This window comes from Dryobates pubescens, chromosome Z (genome assembly GCF_014839835.1).
Source record: "Dryobates pubescens isolate bDryPub1 chromosome Z, bDryPub1.pri, whole genome shotgun sequence".
Lineage (NCBI taxonomy): Eukaryota > Metazoa > Chordata > Aves > Piciformes > Picidae > Dryobates > Dryobates pubescens.
In genome coordinates this window covers 35,511,901-35,534,228 of record NC_071657.1, presented here as the reverse complement: position 1 = coordinate 35,534,228, position 22,328 = coordinate 35,511,901, and the positions used below count along the sequence as shown (strand labels likewise).

General features: G+C 44.3%; 1 protein-coding gene across 1 annotated transcript in view; it reads left to right on the top strand.

The window, feature by feature from the left end:
* The window catches only part of SLC27A6 (solute carrier family 27 member 6), a 45,961-nt gene that overhangs the window by 12,679 nt on the left and 10,954 nt on the right, over window positions 1–22,328 (top strand). The window contains exon 5 of the mRNA XM_054178903.1: window positions 15,193–15,387. Coding sequence (XP_054034878.1) covers window positions 15,193–15,387 — 195 coding nt within the window. The remainder of the gene's footprint in view (window positions 1–15,192; window positions 15,388–22,328) is intronic.

Genomic DNA, 22,328 nt, shown 5'->3' with positions numbered 1-22,328 from the left:
AATGTGCTGCCCGTGGAGGTGGTGGAGTCGCCATCATTGGAGGTGTTTAGGAGGAAACTTGATAGGGTGCTTGGTGCCATGGGTTAGTTGATTAGGTGGGTTGGATGATAGGTTGGACACACTGTCCATATGTGCCTCAGCAATGAGAATGTTCTTGAATTAGTGCATGCCTAATACCCCAGTGACCACCACTGGCTGTAATGTGAAACCAGGGCAGAGATGCCTTTCCACCTCTGCTTATTTTTGTTTGTTTTGTTTTTAATATATTTTTATATATTTGGTTTTTAAAAAATTATTATAAAATAACAAAAAGTTACAGGATAATGAAAAATCAAGTTGAAGACCATAAACAAAATCAAAACATGTGAAGAGCCTACCTTTAGAAAAGTGTGATTTTTCTTCATTGTAGGATAACCTGATTTCCCTAAAGTTATCTCCCATCTCTGTAGCTCTTCCCAACTTTCACTGTATTTCAGCTTGAGATATTAATTTCTCCCCTTTTCTGTCCTTTAGCTGTATAGTTAGAGCATGCCATTCTGTTTTACTCATTTTATCCTGTTCAGTATCTTACAGTGAAAATGATGCATTAACATTCTTCATTTTCTGAAGCAAACTTTAAGTCCCTAACAAGCCATAATAAAGTTAAACAGGGCTTTGAATTTTGCAGATAGTTATTTATACAATTGTTAACTGTTTGCATACTGTATTTGTGACATCGTTATCTATACATTAACCTTGTAACTGTTCTATGTATTAATTTACATGAATACTTTTGAGGGGCTGGCATATCTAAATTGTTTGCTCTGTGAAGCTACAGGGTATTTTTACACATTAGGGTTTTTTCCTAGCTGAATAAAGACCTAATGTATTTTATCAAATTTGAAGTATATTCAAATTTGAAGTAATGAGCTATTGAAATAATATATTCCATCCTGAAACTTTTGGGAAGACATGACTTGTAATGCAACATCTCTTTGCTGCATTTCTGTAAAGGAGACCTGAATCCTGAAATAGTTAACAAACAGATTAGAAATAGGGTTTTTTTTATCATTATGCCCTGTCTCCCACTCTATTAAAATGTTATCTATTAAAACATTAATTATATGATTTAACGTCTTTGTTGGAGCCCAAGCCAACCTCATGAGGTTCAACAAGACCAAGTGCAAGGTCCTGCATCTGGGTAGGTGCAATCCCAAGCACTGGCATAGGCTGGGCAGCAACTAGCTTAAGAGCAGCCCTGAAGAAAAGGACTTGGGAGTGCTGGTGGATGAGAAGCTCAACATGAGCCACCAGTGTGCACATGCAGCCCAATCACATCCTGAGCTGCGTCAAGAGAAGCATAGCCAGCAGGTTGAGGGAGGTGATTTTCCCCCTCTACTCCACTCTGGTGAGACCCCACCTGGAGTACTGTGTCCAGTTCTGGAGTGCCTATTACAGGAAGGATCCCAGAGAAGGGCCATGAGGATGACCAGAGGGCTGGAGCTCCTCTCCTATAGGGCAGACTGATGGAGTTGGGGCTATTCAGTCTGGAGAAGAGAAGGCTCCAAGGTGACCTAATTGTGGCCTTCCAGTATCTGAAGGGGGCCTACAAGAAAGCTGGGGAGGGACTTTTTAGGGCATCAGGTTATGATAGGACTAGGGGGAATGGAACAAAACTAGAAATGGGTAGATTCAGATTGGATGTTAGGAAGTTCTTCATCACGAGGGTGGTGAGATGCTGGAGCAGGTTGCCCAGGGAGGTGGTGGAAGCCCCATCCCTGGAGGTTTTCAAGGCCAGGCTGGATGTGGCTCTGGGCAACCTGATCTAGTGTGAAGTGTCTCTGCCTATGGCAGGGGGTTTGAACTAGATGATCTTTGAGGTCCCTTCCAACCCTAACAATTCTATGATTCTGTGATTTCTGATAACCTCACATGAGCTTGATAAGGTGTCTGTTGAAACCACAGTTCACTTCTACTTGTATTCAAAGTCTGTTTCACAATTGTATCTTTGCTTCCAAAGTGTCTTTCTATAGCTGTCCTGTGTCAATTTGGTATTGAGCCAATTTATTGTTTGACATCAGTAACATTTTGTGTTTCCTTGGGGTTACCTCAAGTGTGTAAGACCATGTATATCAGCTTTCAGACTTCATTTTGTTAAGCTGCAGCAAGCCAATCTCTCCACTAGATCCAGTTTGGCCAAGGTTTCTTTGGATGAGATTAAGCACTCTGAAGTGACTTTAGAAAAGATGCTTAAGGATTTATTTTATTAAAACTCTTCTGTGTTAGAACAATAGTAATTTAGAAGGACAAAACAAGGAAGTCAGTGCTTCTGGGATAATAAGTCAGAATGAATACTATTTTGCTGTTGTTGACTCAGTTGTTAGAAGGGGCATAAGAATGGGATCTATACATGTTGATTAGCACTGTCTACCACCTGGAAACAGGATCCTTTGAAGGAAGCCAATTTGATAGTCAGGTAAATAAGGAAAAGGAGTCAGCAGGAACTTTTCTACAATGCAGGTTTTACATTATAGCATATTTTTGTCCTCATTAAACTATGGTCAGTACTAGAAATGTGTCTTGCTGTTAAAAAGTGGACTGAAAATTTGTCAAACCACTTGTAGGTTTTTGGCATAAACATTTTACTAAATACTCCAAACCAGTAATCTGTCACTGCTACAGACAAGCACATATGTACCTTTCATTTAAATTCTCCAAATGGTCTCTATATGTCATTACAGTTTTATTTACCAGGGAGAGTTTTGCAATTTATTTGTTCTTATATACAACCTGTGGGGTTTCTTTCTGTTCTGTGTTAAATCTGCAACCACTTGTGCATGTCATAAGCAGACATCATTCTTAATCTAAGTTTTTAGTGGTTTACTGCAGGATTAACAATGGCCAGGAGGAGTATGGAACATCTTTTGTACACGCCGTTAGAGAAAATGCCATTTTTAGACTAAGAAAGTATTCAGCAAGTCTGGAATAAAGCTTTAGAAATGCACCTGGGATTTGGAAGTTTGTGTTTTTTCCCTCCAGGCTGTATCAGCTAATCTGATTAAACATATACTGTATATCACAACAAACTTTGTGCTTTAATAGTAAAGGTTTTAAGGTTTTCTTCCTGAAAAAGTCTTCTGTTCACAGAATTGGGTTTTTATACCCACAACAGTGGGACTTAGTTGTGATCTCCAGGATGTCATATAAGTTGACTAATTTCATTCATTCCAATTTATTTTTCTGGATACTCATCTTTTGGGCTATGCTAGTGGAGTCATGCAGAAAATGTCCTGATAGTGAACACCAGAAATCATAGTCACACTTTGTGGTAGTTCAAACCTTAACTGGGATTTAAGAGCTCAAATGGGGGCAAGGCTGAGAATCCCTTCCCTGCTCCCCCCTCCTCTTTCCCAATAGAGAGGAAAAGAAAGGGAAGGAGCAAATCCACCAAGAAATAATTTGGAGTTGGCTTGGAAGTAGAGAGGTAAAGAATTTTCTTTAAAATATATATATATATATGTAAAAGACAATAACAGGAAGGATTCACAAGGGTAAAGAACAAAGATAAATGGGGAAATAAGAATACAAAACCAGTCTCTTTGAAGAGGCGTGGATGCAGCAGGGAGAAGAACCACGTGGCAGAGAAGCAGGGAGCCAGCAGCAGTCCTTGTCCAGGCAAAGGCAGGGGCCAAGAGACCTAATGGCTACAGTATCCTCCTTTTTATAGGCTTGCTGGACAGGGAGGGAGTGTGGAACAGACTAACTCAGTTTCCCAGGGGGAAAACCCCCTGCAGGGAGGGAAATGCTCTCACAAGCCCTCCGCACCCTGCTTCCAGGATGGCTGTAACCCGTCACACACTTTTACAGAGGGAAGCTTCATATTACTCACAGAATACTGTGTGCAATATGGAACACAAGAAATAATCTCTGTATGCTTAATTCTCTGAATTGTAAGTGTAATTAGTTTTGATTGTGGGCTCCTGAGATGATCAGCAAAAATACAACAATCTGCTTCATACTACTGGGTGGAACACAGACGAAAGTGATTTTTATTTGTTGGTAGAGATTTTCTGAGGAGGTAGAAGTACAGTTAAAGAAAATATTTCCTATTGGTAGAGCTAGAGGAAGAAGACTTCTGTTAGAATCCTGTTATGTTATCAGGAGATTGATTAATGAAAGTGAGGTGAGACTGAGCTATGCTAAACAGCAAAGAACCAGTTCCTGAACTGGAAGGGTCTGTCTTGTTCCTAGAATTCCTACTCTTTTCTTAGGGTTCATCTTTTCAGTACCTGTCCTATTTTCTTTTACTTGTATTTTTAAACTGGCATATACATTATGCTTTGAAATGTATTTGCCATTTATAATCAGGCATTACTGAAAAGTGAATGTAAGCATGCATCCTGAAGAGTATTACATCTGTCATCATCTTACAGTCTTTTTACTAATGCCATGATGCCCCCTTTTTCAGGGCTAATGTGTCAATAGAGAACTGGTGAAAGTGATGTTACATGAATGTAAATCCTGTGTGGTCTGTCTTAATTTGCATTTAAGAGATGTTTCCATTTCTTAGGCCCTGAGACTACTTTTAGTTTCCTCATGGTCATAATGCAGGAAACATTTACTACTTCCTTTGCTTTAAGTTGCTTCTCTCCATTTGGCTTTTCCTGCTGCAGAAATGGTAATGACAATGAGGCTGTTTTCTTGTGTTCTTTCAAAGCAACTACTAAGTACATTGTATGGATGTCAGCATGAATCCTTCCCACACTGATTAATATATTGTTGATGGCACTTTAAAAGGCTCTTCTTTTATCAACAATTTAATCATGTAGATAGCCCACATAGTTTGCAAAGAACACTGAAGGAGGAAACACTGGCAGATGAAAAAAATCCTAGGTATGTGGTGTTTACTATTATAATGCAGATCTCGGCTTGTCAATTAATTACTATACAAATGAAACAAGCACTCAAAATGAAGAAATAGTATGTCAGAAATTAGTGTATGATGTATTCAGGTATTTGGTATAGAGTTCAAAGTCCATATGTAAGATAGAAACAGAGATTGCTCATTAATGCTTAAAAAAGGCATTGAAAAACATGTTCCACTTTTAGGATATAGATCAAATCCCTGTTTTATTTTTCACTCTAATAAATTCACAGTGCAGGAAAATAAATAGACTTTTGCTAAAACCTTGGAGAGATGTTCTAACATTCTGTTATTCTAAAATCTGTCTTCCTAATTATCTATACAGAACTATTAATAACACTCAGAAACAGAAAGCATGAGCAAATTTTCATGGGACATACGTTATTTGATCTTACTGGTGATACTTGACCATTGCAAGGCAGTGAGCCCTTTGTAAAGGAGATGTTGAGAAAGTAGTACAGCCTTTAGTGAAGGAAGTGTTAACAAGGTGCTATGTTTGCAGCAGGGTAAAAATATGTATGCAGACAAATGCTGCATGCCAACCACAGCACATTAACTGGCTGATAGGCACATTCAGGTATGAGGAATGGCATGGGGGTAGCAGAAGTTATCTCCCAGAAGAGTTGTGTACTAGGTGACTCCTTAGAATTCCTCTTGCTCCTATAATTCTATCTGCTCTACAAAAGGGAAGCTAGTTGATGAAATGCCATTTGAATATGGCAGAAATTCAAAGCAGGAGTGTTTGGTGCCATAGTCAGTTCAAAGAGTAAGTGCCTGTGTATTTATTTCGATTTTCATACATTGGGATACTGTAGGACATCAAGCTGGGGGCAGGTGTTGATTTGTTAGAGGATAGGAGAGCTCTGCAGAGGGACCTTGACAGGCTGGACAGATGGGCAGAGTCCAACGGCATGAGATTTAACACATGTAAGTGCCGGGTTCTGCACATTGGCCACAGCAACCCTATGCAGTGCTACAGGCTGGGGTCAGAGTGGCTGGAGAGCAGCCAGGCAGAGAGGGACCTGGGATTACTGGTTGACAGCTGGATGAACAGGAGCCAGCAGTGTGCCCAGGTGGCCAACAAGGCCAATGGCATCCTGGCCTGCATCAGGAATAGTGTGGCCAGCAGGAGCAGGGAAGTCATTGTGCCCCTGTACTCTGCATTGGTTAGGCCACACCTTGAGTACTGTGTCCAGTTCTGGGACCCTCAGTTCAGGAAAGATGTTGAGTTGCTGGAACATGTCCAGAGAAGGGCAACAAAGCTGGTGAGGGGTTTGGAGCACAAGCCCTATGAGGAGTGGCTGAGAGAGCTGGGGTTTGCTTAGCCTGGAGAAGAGGAGGCTCAGGAGGGACCTTATTGCTGTCAACAACTACCTGAAGGAGGTTGTAGCCATGTGGGGGTTGGTGTCTTCTCCCAGGCAACCAGCATCAGTACAAGAGGATACAGTCTCAAGCTGCGCCAGGGGAGGTTTAGGCTTGAGGTAGGGAGAAAGTTCTTCCCAGAAAGAGTTGTTGGCCATTGGAATGGCAGGTCAGGCAGGACCTGCTCTTCCTAAATCCATGCTGGCTGGGCCTGATTCCTTGGCCACCCTGCAGGTGTGCTGTGATTGCCCCAAGATGATCTGCGCCATAATCTTGCCTGGCACTGAGGTCAGGCTGAGAGGCCTGTAGTTTCCAAGTTCCTCCTTCTGGCCCTTCTTGTGGATGGGCACTATGTTGGCCAGTTTCCAGTCATCTGGGACCTCTCCAGTGAGCCAGGACTGGTGGTGAATGATGGAGAGAGGCTTGGCCAGCTCATCTGACAGCTCTCTCAGCACCCTAGGATGGATCCCATCTGGTCCCATGGACTTGTGAGTATCCAAGTGGCTCAGCAAGTCCCTAACTACTTCCTTCTGTATTTCAGGGAGACTGCACTGCTCCCTGACCCCATCTACCAGTTCAGGAGGCCAGTTATCCTGAAGTCCTCCTGCCTTACTGTTGAAAATGGAGGCAAAGGAGGTATTTAGTACTTCAGCCTTTTCCTCTTCTTTAGTTACAATGTTCTCCTCCAGTCCAATAAAGAGTGGAGGTTCTTCTTGCCCCTCTTTTTAGCATTAATATATTTATAAAAATGTTTTTTATTGTCTTTCACAGAAGTGGCCAGCTTGAGTTCTAACTGGGCTTTTGCCTCTCTAATTTTTCTCCTACATGATCTAACAACATCCTTAAACGTATCACAAGTTGCCTTCCCCCCTTTCCAAAGGTGATACATCCTCTTTTTTCCCCCTGAATTCCTTCAAGAGCTGCTTGCCCATCCAGGCCGGTTGCCTTCCCCGCCAGCTCATCTTTTGGCACATGGGCACAGCCTGTTCCTGTGCCTTCCAGAGGTCCTGTTTGAAGTAGGTCCACCCGCCTGGACCCCTTTGTTCTTAGGGGCTGCTACCCAGGGTACTCTCTGAATTAGTTGCTTAAACAAGCTGAAGTTTGCCCCCCAGAAGTCCAAAGTAAGGGTTCTGCTACTGCTCCTCCTTATTTCCCTGCAAATGACTCATACACGCTATGTAGGTAGGAACAGATATTACATGTGTGTGGAATCCAAGTCCAACCCCACTTGCCAAAGCAGGATCACCTAGGGCAGGACACACAGGGGTGTATCCCAGCAGATTTTGAAAGTTTCCAGAGGTGACTCCACAACCCCCCTGCACATCCTGTTCCAGTGCTCTGTCACCCTCATCATAAAGAAATGTCTTCTCATGTTGATCAGATCCCCTCTCAGTCTTCTGAAGACTTAACTGCCACAGTTCTCTCAGTTTTCTTCATAGGACAGATGCTCAAGTCCTGTAGTTATCCTCATAGCTCTCCATTGGACTCTCTCCAACAGATTCCTGTGTCCTGAACTGGGAAGCCCAAACCTGGACACAGTATTCCAGGTGTGGTCTCACCAGGGCAGAAGAACCTCCCTAGACGTTCTGGACATGCTTTTCTTAATGCACTGCAGGATGCTGTTGGCCACAAGGGCACATTGCTCTCCCTTGGAGAACTTGCTGTCCACTAAGACTCCAAGGTCTTTCTCTGTGGAGCTGCTTTCCAGCATGATGACCACTAGTCTGTACTGGTGTCCTGTGTTATTTTTCTTCAGATGCAGGACTCTGCACTTGTCCTTATTGGACTTGAAAACACACTAAGACAATACAACTTTTAAAATATGGGAGCACTTGTATAAATTAATGTAATCACTATTCAGGAAATAATTTTCTTTCTCAAAAAGAAAGTGTACTACATTGTACCTGTAGGTGAGCTATGCCAGCTTTCTTCTTACTTTTCTGTTGTTTTGTTTTGTGGTAGGTTGAGAGAGGGCTTAGCTCTCCCTCCTCCACAGAGTAAGAAACCACAGCTAACTCAGTCGAAGAGCAAAAGCTATATATTTACAAGCATATATGGAAAGCAGGTTATATATAACACAATATATATATAGGTATTTACAATATATACACAGAAATACACAGCAAAGACAAATAACACAACAAAAATTCCCTCCCTCAGGGAGGGATCCCCTCTTTGGAACCCCCTCTCTCCCCCCCTTACCTCCCTTTTTCCCCAAAAAGGGGTTAGAGAGAGAGAAAGGCAAGTTACTAAGGAAAAGAGTTGTTAGCAAGCTTCAAAAGCCCATGCAGGATTAGTGTTTGCTTATCTGAAGGCCAAGTCCAGCAGTTCGCAGAAGAAGCAGGCAGGGAGAACAGGCTGAAACACCAAACTCCCCCAACTCCCAAACCGAACTGAACTGAGGAAAAAAATTTTCCAACCGCTTCACAATCTAAAGCTGAATTTTTGTTTATCAACCAATGAAATTCGTTTAGAATATCAGAATGTTTTGGTTCTAGTACCAAAAACATTAGCCAGTGTGTTCCAGCAGTGTTTGTTCTTAAAGGCACAGCCTCAAACGACCACAGTCCACCCCTTTCTAAACAATTTCATTGGCTGTTCGTACTGTCCATCCAATCCAGAACAATATTTACAGTTCGTAAGTTAAGTTCATCGTCCATTCCGGCTATACTCAGATGTAGATGATTCAGAAGTCCAAGAAAATCCAAAATCAAGAAAATGGAAAACAGTTTGTCTCTCCACAGACGAAGCGAAGAAAAAGGGAAACAGGGACTCAGAGACTCTCAGTTGACTCAGGGCTCTCAGGGTTCTCAGGGTTCGTGCACCGTAGATTCCTCAGGGACTCTTTCCTTTGGACGCGCTGTAGCTGTACAACATTCTGAAATTAAACTCTCTCAGCTAGAGTTAAATCTCTTTGTGGAATACACTGAATTTCACCATTCTCTTGCATTACCCAATAAGTGTGACCCGGACCTTCTGCTGAAACCACCCCTCGGACAGGTTTAGCCTCTCCTGAGGGCGAAAATACCCAAACAGTTTTACCTAACAGATTCTTTTCCCTAACAACAGGAACTCTATCACCTTCTACTTTCTGTAGCAGATCAGAATGTGCAGGTCCAGCTCGGTTCACTGAACCTCTACTGTTCACCAGCCAGGTTGCTTGTGCTAAATGTTTCTCCCAGTTTTTCAAAGATCCACCTCCCATGGCTTTGAGAGTGGTCTTCAACAAACCGTTGTAGCGTTCAATCTTCCCTGCAGCTGGTGCATAGTAAGGAATATGGAAAATCCACTCAATACCGTGCTCTTTTGCCCAGCTCTTTACTAGGTTGTTCTTGAAGTGAGTTCCGTTGTCTGACTCAATCCTCTCTGGAGTTCCGTGTCTCCACAGGATCTGTCTCTCCAGACCGAGAATGGTGTTGCGTGCAGTTGCATGTGGGACTGCGTAAGTTTCCAGCCATCCAGTGTTTGCCTCTACCATAGTAAGCACGTACTGCTTACCAGAACGAGAACGTGGTAGAGTGATGTAGTCAATCTGCCAAGCTTCACCATACCTGTATTTGGACCATCTGTCACCATACCACAAGGGCTTAATTCTCTTTGCCTGCTTAATAGCAGCACAAATGTCACAGTCATGGATGACTTGTGTGATGGCATCCATGGAAATGTCTATGGATCTGTCACGAGCCCATTGGTATGTTGCATCTCTGCCTTGATGTCCTGACGAATCGTGAGCCCACCGAGCTAAGAATATCTCACCTCGGTGTTTCCAGTCGAGATCAAGTTCAGAGTCCTTGTCTACTTGAGAAACTCTTGCAGCTAGATCTGCCTGATGGTTGTGCTGCTGTTCCTCAGTAGCTTTGCTCTTGGGAATGTGAGCATCAATGTGTCTCACTTTCACTGGAATTCTCTCGATTCGATCAGCAATGTCTTGCCACAGCTCAGCTGCCCAGATGGGTTTTCCTTTCCTCTGCCAGCCATTCTTTTTCCAGTTCTTTAGCCAACCCCATAGAGCATTGGCTACCATCCATGAGTCGGTGTAGAGATAAAGCTTTGGCCATCTCTCACGTTCAGCCACGTCGAGAGCTAGCTGGACAGCTTTTACCTCTGCAAACTGACTGGATTCTCCTTCTCCATCCTTCGCCTCTGCAACTCGGCGTGTTGGACTCCACACGGCAGACTTCCACCTTCGCTTGTTCCCGACGAGACAACAGGAACCGTCTGTGAACAAAGCATATTTCTTTTCATCATCAGAAAGGTCATTGTAAGGAGGAGCTTCCTCAGCACGAGTTACTCTCTCCTCTGGAGGTTTAGCACAGTTGGTATCTTCAGGCCAACTTGAGATCACCTCCACCAGACCAGGTCTTTCAAGATTTCCCATTCGAGCTCTCTGTGTTATCAGGGCCATCCACTTAGACCAGGTGGAATCTGTGGCATGATGTGGTGTGGAACCTTTGCCTTTGAACATCCAATTCAAAACTGGCAATCTGGGAGCTAAGAGAAGTTGTGACTCAGTTCCAATTACTTCAGAAGCTGCTTTCACTCCTTCATAGGCAGCTAGAATCTCTTTCTCTGTTGGAGTGTAATTAGCCTCTGAACCTCTGTAACCTCGACTCCAGAAACCAAGAGGTCGTCCACGTGTCTCACCTGGAGCTTTTTGCCACAAGCACCAGGTTGGACCATTGTCACCTGCAGCCGTGTACAAAATGTTCTTAATGTCTGGACCATCTCGCACAGGTCCCAGACCCACTGCTTGGACTACTTCTTGCTTTATCTGGTCAAAGGCTGCTTGTTGTTCAGGTCCCCAGTGGAAACTGTTCCTCTTTCGAGTCACATCATACAGAGGTTTCACAATCTGACTGTATCCAGGAATGTGTAGTCTCCAAAATCCCACTATCCCCAAGAAACGTAGAGTTTCTTGCTTGTTCGTGGGATTTGCCATGGTAGAGACTCTATTTACCACATCCACTGGAATGTGTCGGCGTCCATCCTGCCACTGCACTCCCAGAAACTGGATCTCTGTGGTAGGACCTTTCACTTTGTCTCTCTTGATGGCAAAACCTGCATTCAGGAGAATGTCCATGATTTTGTTACCTTTCTCGAAGACTTCCTCAGCAGTTTTACCCCAGACGATGATATCATCGATGAACTGGATGTGTTCTGGAGCACCACCTTCCTCCAGAGCATCATGGATTACTGCATGACAGATGCTGGAGCTGTGGATCCAGCCCATTGGCAGTCTGTTGAAAGTGTACTGGATTCCTCTCCAGGTGAAAGCAAACTGAGGCCTGCATTCCTCTGCTATGGGAATAGAGAAGAAGGCATTAGCAATGTCTATGGTAGCATACCATTTGGCCTCTTTGGATTCCAGCTCATACTGGAGTTCCATCATGTCTGGTACTGCTGCACTCATAGGCGGAGTTACTTCATTCAGGGCTCGGTAGTCCACTGTCAGACGCCAGTCTCCATTCGGCTTTCGCACAGGCCACACTGGACTGTTGAAAGGTGAATGAGTTTTGCTGATGACTTTCTGACTCTCCAACTGACGAATCAGATTCTGAATGGGCAACAAAGAGTCACGGTTGGTTCTGTATTGTCTGTGATGCACAGTCCGAGAAGCAACCGGCAACTTAATGTCCTGAATCTTGTGTTGTCCCACAACTGCAGATTCATCAGAAAGCTCAGGTCTAGCAGACAGCTTCAGTTTTTGTCCATCAATTTCTACAGAAGCTACTCCAAAAGCCCATTTGTAACCTTTAGGGTCTTTGAAACGCCCTTCTCTCAGAAAATCAATTCCCAAAATACAAGGTGCATCAGGTCCGGTCACAACTGTATGCTTTTTCCATTGTTTACCAGTTAAGCTTATATTAACCTCTACCTTACTTAACTCTTGAGATCCACCAGTGACTCCCAGAATAGTTATGGACTCTGGTCCCTGATAATTTGATGGCAATATGGTGCACTGAGCTCCTGTGTCAACCAAGGCCCTGTACTTCTGAAAGTGTGAAGTGCCAGGCCACTGGATGTACACATCCCAATAGATTCTGTTATCTGTATTACCCCTCTCCTCCCCCTGGCGGGAGGCAGGGCACCCCTAGTTATGGGGAACATGTCCACAGGTGCAACGAGCACACTGTGCAGTGTTAGAACTGGAGCCACTGTTGGAGCTACTAGAGTTGTCCTGGGGAACTGTAGAAGTAACAGCTACCCTTCTGGTATTGCTACCTCGGGTTCTGCCACTTTGCAGTTCTCTCAGTCTCCTGAAAAGATTAGAAGTTGGTTGACCATCCCACCTGTTCATGTTCTCACCAAACTGATCACGCAGGGTAATCCAAATAGTCCTACGTGACTGCCTTGGTGGTCTGTTTTGGTTTGATCTGTTTTGGAATGACCTCCTTGGAGGATGTCTATTCCTCACAGATGAAACCTGTACCCACCTGGAGGAAGAATTGGAATCATCTCTTTGTGCCAATTGGGAGATGGTGTTTTTAAATTCATCCTTCAGCTCTTTCATGCAATTCTCCAGTTTTCCAGACAGAGTTTCAATGGCTGAAACCAAAGAAACACGTGTCATGCTATCATCCAATTGTCTCAATTGATCAGTGAATTGGCCAACCGTAAGAGGAGCTCCACCATAATTTCTTGCTACAATTCTGCTTGCCAGAATGTTTGCATAATTGGAAGGAGCAAGCTTGATGAGCTTTTTAGTAAGACCATTTCCTACAGGAACATCATCAGGATTCAGAGATTCATGTTCACCATAGAGTACCTCTCTAACAGCAAATTCTCTCAGACGCTTAATTCCCTCATCTATGGTAGTCCAGGGCTTAGGATTCCATGGAAGATCATCTCGGGAAGGGTATCTCATGAGAACCGCCATTAGAAGGCGTATCCACAGATTAACCTTACCGAGAGCCTTGCCTAGATGTCTATCTATTCCATTATCCTTTGAGAGAGTTCCTAGCTGGGCTGCTGACTTGTCTCCAACCATTAGAGCTGGAGCACCTGTATCATAGCATCTACTAAGCCAAGCGAGAACTGGCTCCTTATCTGCTCTGAGATAGTCTTTTCTCACATTTCTAAGCTCCTCCCGGGGTGAAGAGCAGTCGGTTATGTCATCTTGTTGCTCTTCTGCCTCCTCTTCCTCAACTTGTGGTCCAAACAACCTTTCTGTCACTCTCTCAAGGATCCCTTTAAGCTGAGAGGCACCACCACTAGCTGCTGTCCTACCAAGAGATGCATCTCGATCCTCTGATGATCTCAATAACTCAGCTATATTTTTAAGACAGATTTTCTCTTCCTCCCCAGCAGAAGAACCTTGCTGTGCATCCCCGTCAGCTCCTGAATCAGCTTTAGTCTTACCCTTCCTTGTTGTTAAAACTGCTACTTGCTTTACTGGAGCTGTGTTTGGGTTTCCAGCTGCCTTATTATCAGAAGCTGATAAGCTTTGAGACAGATTAGTTGCTTTGGAGGACGCTTCCGCTCCTGCCATGGAAGAAGGAGGAAATGACTTTGCCTCGTTAATGGTGGCTGCCTGGGACACAGGAGCCGCCATGTTTGGGGCTACTGTAGCCCCTGGCTGCTTGCCAGAATCATCACCATTGCTATTCAGAGCTGCCTTGCCGATTGACTTTTTAGCTTTATCTTTAACTGACACAGATTCTCCATTATCATCCTCACTGGATGTTCCTGAAACAGAGCTAGGGTGGCGTTTTCGTCTCTTTGTCCTCCGTCTAATAACAAAACATGCCTTATAAACTTTTCTCTCCCGGTACAGTGTCACTAGCAAATACACATTACTTATCACCAGCAGCAGGACTACACACATCAAGAAAATCAGCTTTGGATCCCAGCCATCACTTAAAATTACCCTTTCACCGAGCGGAATCTTAAACTCTTTTATCTCAATAGGGAGTGTGCTAGATGTAACATTCCTGTACTTTTTAACATAAAAGAATTCCAGGCACTGATCATACAGAAGCCGAATCTTGTACTTAAACCACAAATATAATTTTTGCATTATATATTTACCTATCTTATCGATAATCATACCCAGGCAATACTTGTAGATCAATACACCAAAGACCGAGAAGAACAGACGCTCAAAAAGCCAAAACACCTTCATGTTTGCTCGTTCGACTTAAGCAAGCAATAAATCAAACTAATTTGTCAGCAAGCCCCACGTTGGGCGCCAATAAATGTGGTAGGTTGAGAGAGGGCTTAGCTCTCCCTCCTCCACAGAGTAAGAAACCACAGCTAACTCAGTCGAAGAGCAAAAGCTATATATTTACAAGCATATATGGAAAGCAGGTTATATATAACACAATATATATATAGGTATTTACAATATATACACAGAAATACACAGCAAAGACAAATAACACAACAAAAATTCCCTCCCTCAGGGAGGGATCCCCTCTTTGGAACCCCCTCTCTCCCCCCCTTACCTCCCTTTTTCCCCAAAAAGGGGTTAGAGAGAGAGAAAGGCAAGTTACTAAGGAAAAGAGTTGTTAGCAAGCTTCAAAAGCCCATGCAGGATTAGTGTTTGCTTATCTGAAGGCCAAGTCCAGCAGTTCGCAGAAGAAGCAGGCAGGGAGAACAGGCTGAAACACCAAACTCCCCCAACTCCCAAACCGAACTGAACTGAGGAAAAAAATTTTCCAACCGCTTCACAATCTAAAGCTGAATTTTTGTTTATCAACCAATGAAATTCGTTTAGAATATCAGAATGTTTTGGTTCTAGTACCAAAAACATTAGCCAGTGTGTTCCAGCAGTGTTTGTTCTTAAAGGCACAGCCTCAAACGACCACATGTTTATACTTGAATTATTCATAAAAAGTGCATTTTCCCCACAGTGTATGCAACAATCAAATGCAGTCATCAGTGTATCATATATAATTGGTTGGTTTGTTTGTTTTTTTGTTTTACAGAAAGAAGGAGAAAAAAATCACAAAGTCCGACTAGCAGTTGGAAATGGAGTAAGAAATGATGTATGGAGAGAATTTTTAGACAGGTTTGGTGCTATTAAGATCTGTGAGTTTTATGGGGCTACAGAAGGAAACATTTGTTTCATGAACCACACAGGAAAAATTGGATCTGTTGGACGCACCAATTTCTTTTATAAGGTGACTGTTTATTTATATTGTAATTTGTAAAGGGAAGTGCTGCAGGTACATAGTTTCTCGGTTTGACCACAGAATATGAGGCTGCAGTCATGAATTCAAAGTAAATTTTGTAGCTTAGTTGTAGAAAGTTTAACTGATCCTCTGTAAAGTCTTCACTGCCAAAGTATTGCAGGTAGTGCTTAGCACCCAACCCAGACCCAACAGTAACAAATTCTTCTTAAAGATCACAAGAGAGAAAAAGGCCTTGCCTCTCTTCTGACAGTTTTGAGTAGGTTCCCAGTAGCATTTCAAATTTCCACTATATTAATGAACAAAAGAGGAAGCTGAATTTAATACCCAAGAACTCATGATCTATGAAATAAACATGTCCATTCCTTAGGGTTCTATAGATTGTATTTAGATCTGTTTTCAAATATTACTATGTAAATATGTGACATAAATGGGAATTAATAGAATTAAAAGGAAGCAAAATATAAGCGTACATAGCTTTAAGAGCTATTTTATACCTGGGTTTAAACATAAATAACTCAATTAATAATATAGTCTGTATCATTATTCAGAAATTTCAAAGACAACTTGATGCAAATACAATCACTGTTGAGTATTGTGACAGACAATACTCATTAAGGGAGTATTAATCTTTTGTAAATACCACATTAAAGTTGCACCAGATACAGGATTACACTTGAAATTACCTATTTATTGATTTAGTTATCTGTACTTTTAATCAAGTGGGTGGAAGGGGGTGTTGCATGTATTGGAAGTGGCACTCAATATGTCATAACATGCTGTTTGTGTTTCCAAACAGTAGGATTAGTATTGTAGAGTTTTTTGCACATGAAAAATGCTGTGTTTTCCTCTTTAGTGACTGGATTTACAATCTCAGCCTAGTGACTGCAGATTAGGAGTAAAAATAGCTCATGTAAACTGCAGTTAAAAAACAAATACAGTTGTAACTGAATACTTGATACCAGTGGACATCTTTTCTATAGTTTATATACATCTGTTACAGTCTATGCAGCATCAGTGTAGTCTGCTTAGGTAATCATGGATTGTCCCGTGAACATGGAAAGACCATAAGATATTTTATGAAGTGGAAAAAGCCATTCATTCCATTTGGCTTGGCTTGAAATCAATTTTATTGTGTGTTTTTCAATACTCTCTTTTCCCTAGAAACAAATCAATAGTAAATCTTCAGTTGTTTCCATAGTTTCTGTCACAAGAAAAATAGCTAAAGTACATTATATGTGAGCTAGCTGAGTAACTGGCTATCACTATTCTCCAGGGGGCCTTAGATGTGTTGGCTCCCAGACCTTTCCCCGGTGTATGTACATTTCACATTCTGTGACGGTAGAGTTGCAGAGAAGAAGGAAAGTTGTCACCAAAAACCAGATTCAGTGCAGAGAAAAACTACCTTGCCTTGACTACATGGGCATGGTATGTCTGGCCAGGTCAGTGGGTGGATTGTTTGATTCATTTTATGTGGAAATAGAATGGCCCCAAATGCCTTACAAATCAAGGAGGTTTCAGAGACTACTCCAAATCTGCATCAGGAGATTTTTTCATAACAATATGTTTTGATCCAACCATTAACCTATGAATACCAAGTCACTACTAAACCACACCCCTCATCAACACATCTATACATCTTTTAAATACCTCCAAGAACGATGACTCCACCAGTTCCCCAGGGAGCCTGTTCCAGTGTCTTAACAACCCTTGCAGTGAAGAAATTTTTCCTAATATCTAACCTATACCTCCCTTGGCACAACTAGATAATATTTCCTGTTACTGCTTGTTACCTGGGAGACTGATCCCCACCTTGCTACTGCCTCCTTTTGGCCATTTGGCAAGAGAGCTGCTCAGGACTGGCACCAGGACCAGCATGCTTGAGCTGAGAGGCACTCCATTTTGGTTTCTTTTTGGGGCGGGAGGACCTTGGCAGACAGAGAGGACCAGCAGGGTCGTCTCTCGCATACCTGCCGGAGATCCTGACATCAGCCACAGGAAATTTAAAGGTGGGAGAGCTGAGCCATGCGACCAGCATTTGGCAAGAGAGCCTTCCCACTCGATTGCAGCTAGAGGCATGTGCCACATCAGCCAACAGAGCACAGGACCCTCTGTGGTAGCTTGGAGAAAATATAGTAGTAAGGTTCCCCCAAATCCCCCGAGCCAGCTTTTCTCTCCCGAGAGGCCAGCACAGGGTGGGCAGACTGCTGCAGCAGCAGTGTTTTCACCAGAGGGAGGCAGATGCTGAGTCACGTGGGCTCATTCCTGAATTGTTCTCCAGTTGGTCAGTGGCCAGGGATAGGGATGGCTGTAACTCGTCACAAAGCTGTTTTCAAAAGATCTGTGTTGACCCAGACTGAGGTTGAGCTTAAGCAGGCAGGTGTCCAGGCAATTGGCTGCAGAGAGTGCTGGAGTCTGGCACCTGAAATGGAGAGCAGTGGAGATAACATCTGCATTAGGTGTGAGCAACTCAATTATCTGCTTAATCTAGTGGCTGAACTGAAGGAAGAAGTTGCTAGACTTAGGACTGTAAGGGAATGTGAAAGGGAGTTGGATTTGAGGAACCAGGCTCCCTAGCAGAGGGAGGTGACCCAAGATGCAGCAGGAAATGGACACAGGTCCCTCTTAGGAGACACAAAGTAAAACCCTTATGGCTTCCCTCACCTTCCCAGCTGCCCTTGCAAAACAAATATGGGGCACTGGATGTTGAGGGTGAGGTGAATGAGAAGACAGAAGAGACACAATCTGAGGTGTTGCCTAAAGCCAAACAGCCTGCCCCCTGCAAAAGGACTTCTTCCCTCAAAAAAAAGAGGAGGGTAACTGTTACTGGCGATTCCCTCCTAAGGGGAACAGACAGCCTCATATGTATTCCAGATCCTTCCCACAGGGAAGTCTGCTGCCTCCCTGGGGCCTGGGTCACAGATGTTACCAGAAGGCTGCCTAGTCTGGTACAGTCCTCTGATTACTATCTCTTGATAGTTATGCAGCTAGGGAGCAATAGTATTGAAAACAGAGGTCCAAAGGCAATCAGAAGGACTTCAAAGCTCTGGGAAAACTGGTTGAGGGATCAGGGCACAGGAATTTTTTTCATCAATACCCTTAGTTGCAGGAAGGAATACTGAAAGGAACAAGAAAGCAGCTGTAATTAACAAGTGGCTCAGAGACTGGTGCCACCAACAGAATTTTGGGAGTTTTGATCTTGGGGAGCTTTCTATGGCACCATGTCTGGTAGCAATAAATGGAGTACCTCTGTCCCAGAGAGGGAGAAAAATCCTAGCACATAGGAATAGCCTATCCCACAGAGGGAAGAGGCTTCTGTGAAGGGAGTTGGCAGGTCTCATTGACAGGGCTTTAAACTAGATTTGAAGGGGGAAGTGGCTGAAACCAGCCCCCCCAGGCAGGAGTCTGGGGGTGGTAAGCTGGAAACAGGAGTGAAAACAGCAGGCCAGCTGAAGTGCATGTACACTAATGCATGAAGTATGAGTAACAAGCGAGAGGAGCACGAAGCCTTGTTACAGCAGGAAAGTTATGATGTAGTTGCCATCACAGAAACGTGGTGGGATGACTCACATGACTGGAACACTGTAATTGATGGCTACAGGCTCTTCAGGAGAGAAGGGTGAGGGAGAAGGGGTGGAGGGGTGGCCCTGTACATCAGGGAGGCTCTAGACACCATGGAACTAGAGATTAAGGATGATCAAGTTGAGTGCCTGTGGGTGAGAATTAGAGGGAAGGCCAACAGGGCTGACATCCTGGTTGGAGTCTGTTATAGACCACCCAACCAGGATGAAGAGGTTGATGAATTATTCTATAGGCAGCTAGAGGCTGTCTCAAGATCTCCAGACCTTGTTCTTATGGGCAACTTTAACCTGCCTGATATCTGCTGGGAATTAACACAGCAGAGAGGAGGCAGTCTAGAAGGTTCTTAGAGTGTATGTAGGATAGCTTTTTATCCCAGCTGCTGTGTGAGCCTGCCATGGGTAAGGCTTTGCTTGACCTTCTTTTTACCAATAGAGAAGGGCTGGTGGGACATGTGGAGGTTGGAGGCTGTATGGGGTCCAGTGACCATGAGATAACTGAGTTTTCAATATGCAGTCAAGCTAAGAGGGGCAGCAACAAAACCTCCACTCTGGACTTCAGGTTACTCAAGGAAAAAACTCAGAAGGTACCTTGGGAAATAGCCCCTAAAAACAAAGAGGTCCAGAAGGGCTGGACCTACTTCAAGAAAGAACTCTTGAAGGCACAGGAACAGGCTGTGCCAATGTGCTGGAAGATGAGCCACCGGAGTAGAAATCCAGCCTGGATGGGCAATGAACTTCTGGGTGAATTAAGGGGAAAAAAGAGGGTGTATCATCTTTGGAATGAAGGAGAGGTTGCCCATGAAATGTTTAAGGATGTTGCTAGGTCATGTAGGAAAAAAATGAGAGAGGCAAAAGCCCATTTAGAGCTTAGACTGGCCTCTGCTGTGAAGGACAACAAAAAATCCTTTACAAGTATATTAACAGCAAGAGGAGGGGCAAGGACAACCTCCACTCCTTGGTGGACACCGAGGGGAACATAGTAACAAAAGATGAGGAAAAGGCAGAGTTACTTATTACCTTCTTTGCCTCAATTCTTAATTGTAGAACAGATTGTCTTCCAGATAACTGGCTTCCTGAGCTGGCAGATGGATTCAAGGAGCAGTATACTTCCCCTGTGGTCCAGGAGGAAGTAGTTAGAGAACTCCTTAGCTGCTTGGATCCCCACAAGTCCATGGGACCAGATGGGATCCCTCCTAGGGTACTGAGAGAGCTGGCAGATGTGCTGGCCAAGCCACTCTGCACCATTTTTCAGCAGTCCTGGCTCAATGGAGAGGTCCCAGAGGACTGGAAGCAGGCCAACGTGATGCCCATCCACAAGAAGGGCTGGAAGGAGGAATCAGGGAATTCCAGACCTGTCAGCCTGACCTCAGTGCCAGGCAAGATTATGGAACAGGTCATCATGAGTGCAATCACACAGCACTTACAGGATGGCCAAAGGCACAGACCCAGCCTGCAAGTATTTAGGAAGGGCAGGTCCTGCCTGACCAACCTGATATCCTTCTATGATCAGGTGACTGCCTGGTGGATGTGGGGCAGGCTGTGGATGTAGTCTACCTGGACTTCAGCAAGGTCTTTGATACCATCCCCCACAGCAAACTCCTGGCCAAGCTGTCAGCTCATGGCTTGGATAGCAGCACTCTGCACTGGGTTAGGAACTAGTTGGAGGAGCCCAGAGAGTGGTGGTGAATGGTGCCACATCCAGCTGGCAGCCAGTCACTAGTGGTGTCCCCCAGGGATCAGTGCTGGGCCCCATCCTGTTCAATATCTTCACTGATGATCTGGATACGGGAATTGAGTCCATCATCAGTAAATTTGCAGATGACACCAAGCTGGGGGCAGGTGTTGATCTGTTAGAGGATAGGAGAGCTCTGCAGAGGGACCTTGACAGGCTGGACTGATGGGCAGTGTCCAAAAGGCATGAGATTTAACACATCCAAGTGCCGGGTTCTGCACATTGGCCACAACAGCCCCATGGCAGTGCTACAGGCTGGGGTCAGAGTGGCTGGAGAGCGGCCAGGCAGAGAGGGACCTGGGGGTAGTGGTTGATAGTAGGCTAAACATGAGCCAGCAGTGTGTCCAGGTGGCCAAGAAGGCCAATGGCATCCTGGCCTGTATCAGGAACAGTGTGGCCAGCAGGAGCAGGGAGGTCATTGTTCCCCTGTACTCAGCACTGGTTAGGCCACACCTTGAGTCCTGTGTCCAGTTCTGGGCCCCTCAATTTAGGAAGGATCTTGAGCTGTTGCTGGAAGGTGTCCAGAGAATGGCAACAAAGTTGGTGAGGGGTTTGGAGCACAAGCCCTATGAGGAGAGGCTGAGGGAGCTGGGGTTGCTTAGCCTGGAGAAGAGGAGGCTCAGAAGAGACCTTCTTGCTCTCTACAACTACCTGAAGGGAGGTTGTAGCCAGGTGGAGGCTGGTCTCTTCTCCCAGGCAACCAGCACCACAAGAGGACACAGTCTCAAGCTGTGCCAGGGGAGGTTTAGGTTGGATGTTAGGAAGAAGTTCTTCACAGAAAGAGTGATTTGTCATTGGAATGGGCTGCCCAGGGAGGTGGTGGAGCCACCATCACTGGAAGCATTTAAGAAGAGACTGGATGAGGCACTTGGTGCCATGGTTTAGTTGACTAGATGGTATTGGCTGGTAGATTGGACTTGATGATCTCAAAGTTCTTTTCCAACCTGGTCTGGTCTATTGTGTTCTATTCTATTCTGTTCTGTTCTCTTCTGTTCCTTTCTGGTACTTTTAGAAAGCCATTAAGTCTTTCCTTCACATCCCTTCTCCAGGCTAAACAACCCCAGCTCCTTCAGCCGCTTCTCATAAGATTTGTGTTCTACACTCCTCACCAGCTTCACTACGCTCCCTCGTTCTTCTTAGTAACTTTTATGTCCTTATAGTGAGGGGCCCAAATCTGTACACAGTATTCTCTGGCATCAGCAGTGCCCAGAAGAGGAGAACAGTCACTTCCCTTCTTGCCAGCTATGCTATTTCTGATACAAGCTAGGATGCTGTTGGCCTTATTGGACAGCTGAGCACATTGCTGTCTCATATTCAGCTGGCTGCCAACCAACACCCCCAGGTTCTTTTCTGATGATATTCAGTAGTCTTCCCCAGACCTGTCGTGTTGCATGGGGTTGTTGTGACCCAAATGTAGGACTTGGCACTTGGCCTTGTTGAATGTCATACAACAGGCCTTGGTCCATTGACCCAGCCTGTCCAGATCCCTTTGTAGAGCCTCCCTATCCTCAAGCAGATCAACGCTTCCACCCAGTTGAGTGTATTTCTGCAAACCTACTGAGGGTGCTCTCAACTCCCTCATCAAGATCATTAATAAAGATATTAAAGAGAACTGGCCC